Source organism: Notothenia coriiceps, unplaced genomic scaffold (genome assembly GCF_000735185.1).
Source record: "Notothenia coriiceps isolate Sejong01 unplaced genomic scaffold, NC01 NC01_scaffold00037244, whole genome shotgun sequence".
NCBI lineage: Eukaryota > Metazoa > Chordata > Actinopteri > Perciformes > Nototheniidae > Notothenia > Notothenia coriiceps.
The window spans coordinates 22,683,853-22,690,019 of NW_011369945.1; the positions used below are offsets into that span (position 1 = coordinate 22,683,853).

The following is a 6,167-nucleotide window of genomic DNA, read 5'->3' on the forward strand; positions in this document are numbered from 1 at the left end:
GGGGGGGGCTCTGTCAAGTGCCTTTCTGCAAAACAGCGCAGATGCTATGTGGCTACAGGACTGAATACAACATGTTAGAATCCAACAGGATTTACTAAAAGTCTACCTAGTGGCCCAATTATAAAACCCCGGGGAATTAACCAGAGTTACATGAGGAGTACGACCGACCTGTCGTGGTGGATGATGAGGGCGATGGCTTCAAACAGAACAGCGTTCTTTGCGTTGGAGTGCTGGACCTTCTTGGACTTGGGGGGCTCCTGGGCTTTGTTGAGGATGGTCTCCAGACACTCTGTCAGGCGGCTGCGCAGCGCTGCGTCCTCTGCAACAACAGACAGCGTGTTCTGAACAACTCAAGCCATTAAAAACACAGACATTTAGCTGGGACTCAAATCAAGGTTTTTCACCTCCATATCCAAAATAGTAGGAAAAGCTGATATATTTGAACATATCTCATAGAATGTATTTTTTTCTGAAATGTATTTGCCTACTCTGGTGCCATCTAGTGTCAAAAATCCATTCATGCAACTATTCTATTTTATACAAATGGAAATTATATTCATTTAAAACAAGGGTGTCCAAACATTTGTCTCTGATGGCATTCATACAGAAAAGAAGAAAAAAAAGCCAGACAAGCCTACATGTCATTTGCCTTGATGAAGTCCTTCTTTATAAAGCCTTTATTAGTTTTCTCTTTGGCTAAATCATAAACACAGATAATATTTGATAGACATTTGGCCTGGAACACTGAAATCTTTCCAGACACGTTGACCGGCACAATTTTTGGGGAAAATGCTGTGGTTCTTGTTTTAGGTGAAACATGGTGCCTAACTACAACTCTTGAGCAGCAGGAGAATTCTGATGTATCTGTCCACAGAGTAGCAATGAGGAATCTATTGCTTTTATTGACTACATTTACCCTCAATGTTTGATCATCCAATTAAATAGTGTAAAAATATTATTGAAGAAAGAAAGTTGCCCACTTTACCCATGCCCCTTTCACACAAACGCGTTTTAAGGGCCGGCTCGGAGCTAGAGCCTGAAAAGTACCGTTTTTTTCCTCTTCACACCGCAGCGGTGCCGCCTCTTAGCTCCGGAATCCGGTTCGTTTCCAGCTCCAAAAAATTGGCGGTCTAGCAAGATTCCGGAGCTAAGAGGCGGCGCCGTTTACGTCTCTTACGTCGAGGCGGGGGCAGGGGCATGGGCGGGATCAACCTCCTGAAGACCGCAAAGAAGTCTTGAATTTCGCATGTGATGTTTGGAAAGGTCCAAGTAAAGTCGTCCCTTGCAAAGTCGTTCCTTGTAAAGTCGTCCCATGCCTTCCATTTCGTTTCGTAAGAGCATAACCAAAGCGAACAGCACTTCAATACAAATCGGCCATTGTTGTTGTTGTTGTCGATGTGAGGGATTTCCTCGCGGTTTGGCTTTTAGGAAGCAGGCACGTAAACGGTTACGTCATGACGCAAACGATGAGGCAATGATGCAGTACCACCTCGGCTTTGTGTGGTGTGAACAAAGCGGGAGCAGAAAATGGAAACCGGAGCTGAACCAGAAAAGCTCTAGCACAGAGCTACAACGGGAAAAGCGCTGGTGTGAAAGCCGCACCAGTGAATAAGTTCTACTACTTTTCAGGTGATAGGACTGTATGTTTCTCCACTGGATAATCATTTGTGGTGCAGAAACACATAAGTGTACTAACATACCAGGTGGAGGGTAGCACTGTAGCAGGCGTAGCAGTTTGACAGACAGCCATGGTGCAGCAACAAAGTAATACGTGTAGTCCTGTAGGTCGATGGATGCTGAAGTCACAATCTGGACCAGAAAGAACAAGGTAACACATTCATATATGTTCATTTTAGATTTGATCTTTGACCTCAGTGAATGAAGTTATCATGTAAAGAGACAGAAACACTGACCCTGCTGAGCCGGGCCACAGCCAGAGAGATGGATGTTCTGAAGTCCTCAGGACTCTTCTGGGCTAGAGTGGTGATGAGGCTGGTGGCTGCTGTTACTACTCCCTACACACACACACACACACACACACACACACACACACACACACACACACACACACACACACACACACACACACACGATGAGAGGGGTGAGATGGAGACAAAACTAATCGCTGTGACATGAAGTTACAGTGCATGCAGAACACATGGTACGTAGATTGTTGCAGTGAATGCAGATTCAAAAAGCTAAGAAACTTGAACCTGTAAAACCGTTGAAGAAATGAAACAAGCCAACAGATGATATGACAGTATCAACTAGATGCAATGGGTAAAAAGATGACAATAATAAGTATTTTAAATTTCATAGCAAAAAAAGCATTGCTTTTCAGTTTTGTAGCCTTTTGTGACCTGTTGCCTTTTGGGAAAGTGTTTGTTTCCGTGTTATACAGTGTTCGAATGATACTTATTTTGACTATGAAAATAGTTGATCAAAGTTGCCAGTGGGCTAAAAGCTCCCTTAGTCACAGGCAAGAGGGTTTTTTCCCATTGTATTGAACATGAAACCATGACGCACAGTTATGGGTAAGAACAAAACAGTGAGTTGTGTGTAACATTTCAGTGAACAAATGACACAATCAAGACTCCAAAGACAACAAACACTGCGTCACAAACCAGCCTACGTTAGCGTAGCGTCACGGTCTGATGCAGAACTCAAGGCATGTAGATTGATGGACGTTCTGCGTTTCCTAAGTTAACAAGCTCGGAAACTTCTTGAAGGTGTTACCAACATGTGTTGAGGAAGGGATACACATGATATCATTTCACAGCAGTAGCCAGATGCTTTTTGAATGCAAATTTGTATACCCCATCCATAAGAGATGCTACTTTATTTTTAAACAATCCAGCCATAAGAGATGCTTTTTGTGTTTCCATTACACGTCTTTGCTGAATACTCAATTCTGAATTCATTTCAAGGGTCTGACTTTTTTCCACTAACAGGAAAGGACACCGACAGGGTGAGCAGGATCGCGACTGAGTGACTTGCTGCACATTATCTCTTAAAAAGGCAATGGGGACCTGTTGCCATTAGGGAAAATATTTGTTTAGGTGTATTTTGTGGCGTCAGCAGCGCCACTTATAGGCCCGGCATATGTACTACAGCGTTTCCAGCGGGTCGAGCGGTCTCGTCTGAACGGACACGTTAATTGAGCCGAATGCGTGTGAATGGAAGACTTTTTTGAAAACGCATACGGTGCGTAAACACAAACGTTCCCGTGTAAATGGGGTCTAAATCTGGGTATTAACTGAACCGTGAGATTTGTTTACCGTCAAACCCCAGGAGAACACATGACACTTGTTCAGACTCCTTATGGAACGGAAAGGACTTGGGACAGTCTTACCAGGTGCTGGTCGTTGAGCAGGTGCACCACTCGTGCGGTCCATTCTCCCATGGGCACCAGGTCCGGAGAGGTCCTGTTGAGCCGGAGCAGACAGAGCGCTGCACTCTGCTTCACGCTGTCCATCGTGTCCCTGCAGGCACAAGTCAATCCAATACACCATTATGTCTTATGATTACACGTGTATTTTTCAGTTTATTTATTAAAAGGAACAGGTACAATCATACAGGGTCCCAATTGAGACCATGATCTTCATTCATTTTCATTTCTTTCTTAGAACTAAGCATCCGGTGCAGGACATTCAATTGTATCAGCCCAAGGCGTGCACAGGATGTTGATGTATATATTCTCAGCTGCATCACAGAACTCATCTCTAAGATTTGACCATAATTCAGCTTCCCAAGATTTTTCTTAGCGAGGGTATGAGCGTTCAGTGTCATAAGAAGATTATACATTTCTGAAATGAAACCCTTTTTGTTATGTACAATTTCCAAATCACGAGATCATTTTGGGGGTGTATGTGGAAAAGACGGAAATTGGGGTTTAACAAAATGTCTTACCTGAAAATATCTAAAAAGGTCTTGCCCAGAGAGGGCGTATTTGTCTTTCAGGCTCACATTTGCATTTTTAAACTGCTTGTGGATCAAATGAATTGAGTTTGAGACTTCACCAGTTGAAATGTCTTCATACAAAATCATTTTGATGTACAAACCCTGCCACCAGGATGCTGGGAATTTGAGAGGCAAAAGCTTCAGCCATCTCTCTGCTGCCCACATTAGCGATGCAGTGCAGGGCCAGGTTCATGAAGGTGGGGTTGCGGCTGGCCAGGTCATTCTTGATGCCGTTGTTGATGAGACTGATCAGGTCGCTGTTAGAGTTCACCAGCACTGAGATGAACAGGTACCCCTGGAAAGGCACATGGGAGAATGTTTTAGTGTAATTACAATATATTTGTATACTCCTTAGTCCCACACCTGTACACAAACATATTTCCATGGCAGCTTGGTGTGTGAACATGAGGACAAACTTACGATTTGTTTCTCTGTGTACTTGTTGGAGCTGAGGAGGTTGACGGCCTCCATGTGTCCAAAGTCGATGTCATGGCCCAGGAGAAAGATGAAGAGGAGCTTGCAGACGTACTTCTTTTTACTGTAGCCGTCTAGAGCCTTGTCTCCTACTCACACAAGGACACACACACACACCACCAAAAGTTGATTAGAATACAAACAAAAGCTGGATTTTATTCATTCAATTTAAAAAGACAAATGACTGGTGGGACTAAAATGATTTATTAGGATATCTAGGGCTAATTCAGGGTTAAAATACTGCACCTATGGATGTTAATGCATCCATAGGTGCAGTATTCTAATCTTCATAAACACTTATTATTACTGAAGTTTTTTTAATTCTTAAATAAACCTTAACTTCAATTGTGAGAATGTGAATATTATTTATGGCTATACCACATTTAACTCCTGAAAAAGCCTAAGTGAGTCTCATGTTTACCCTTAAGGAATCCGTTTTGAAAGCCTACGTTGGTCATCTGTGATATGACATATGGCTTGCACTGAAAATATTTATTCATATTCATAATTGTCTTGACTTTAATTTGTATAAATGTAAACTCAACTACTCTTTTGTGAACTCTTTACTGTCCTATCCTGTGTTTTACTCTTAATGCTGTTGCTGCTCGGTCACTGGATGTCCCTAGTGGGATTAATAAAAGGTGTTAACTGTTAACATTGGACACAAAGGGTGCATCCTGGTCATAGTTATTCACCACAGAGCATCTCTCCCGCTACTTACAGCTCTGTTAGTCTGTCGCAATGGAACAAAAGCAGAGGACAATTTAGGGGCTAATGTTTAGGGAGGAGGCATGATTAAGGGGGGAATGATTGGTAATTCATTAAAAAAAAAGGTAAGCATTACGCTGATTTGTATTTTGCTGAAAAACTTATCTTAAATACTTGCATCTATGACTACAATTTGAATTAGCTCACTACTTGTGATTAAACGTTTGAAAATCATCGTTTTTTTCAGCCAGTTACTTCCCTCTTTCATAATAATGCCCAGTACACATTTCATCTGAGACTAGATTAGTTGTTGAGGCGGTCAGTCTTTGTAAATAAATCACACACTAGACACTACACACACTGTAAAGCCTTGGCAGATGCATAACAAAGCTCTGATCAAATATTGGGCTACCCCACACAAACATTTGATGAAAAACACTAACGTGGTCAGATTGCTTAGGCCCCGGCCACACGAGGACGAAAACGGTCGTTTGTGTTTCTGTTTAGTGTCATATAGACCGTTCGGCCACACGAAGACGACCGAATATGACAGTAAACAACTGCGGAAACGATAACGGGTCCCAAGGTGGATAGAACGGCATACACAACGCTCTGGGGGGTCCAACGGCTCCGTGTGTACGCCCTATACGATCATTTTCTGATAATGATGAGGCAATAGCCCCGCCTCTCCCCACCTCTGCTGCTCACCAGCCCTGCGTCAAAAGTAAAACCCTTTGCCAGCCCACCTGAATTCAGATTATTTATCTTTCTCGTCGATAAATGGACCATAAACGAGTGAAGTCTAATCTGAGCCAGGAGAAGACACGCGCTCTTAGGTCACCATGGCGGCTCCTCCGCTGTGATCAGGCGGGGAACGGAGCCACCACTTCAAGTCCAGATCATCCCACTTAGTTATTTTAATTACCCTCTCAAACCTACCTAAATCAGTTATAATAGTGTTTATGTTAGTTTTTTTTTTGCTGTCGGGTCGCTCCATTACTGTATCGCTGCTGCATGAGATCAGG

The 6,167-nt window shown here is 43.0% G+C and overlaps 1 protein-coding gene across 2 annotated transcripts in view; it reads right to left on the minus strand.

The window, feature by feature from the left end:
• ap2a1 (adaptor related protein complex 2 subunit alpha 1) overlaps nucleotides 1-6,167 on the minus strand; it is a 114,788-nt gene that overhangs the window by 97,549 nt on the left and 11,072 nt on the right. For both annotated transcript variants that reach the window (XM_010793950.1, XM_010793947.1), the window contains exons 3-8: nucleotides 4,381-4,523; nucleotides 4,062-4,255; nucleotides 3,353-3,482; nucleotides 1,914-2,015; nucleotides 1,701-1,809; nucleotides 169-319 (exon numbers count right to left, since the gene is read on the minus strand). In XM_010793950.1, the coding sequence (XP_010792252.1) occupies nucleotides 169-319; nucleotides 1,701-1,809; nucleotides 1,914-2,015; nucleotides 3,353-3,482; nucleotides 4,062-4,255; nucleotides 4,381-4,523 (829 nt within the window). The remainder of the gene's footprint in view (nucleotides 1-168; nucleotides 320-1,700; nucleotides 1,810-1,913; nucleotides 2,016-3,352; nucleotides 3,483-4,061; nucleotides 4,256-4,380; nucleotides 4,524-6,167) is intronic.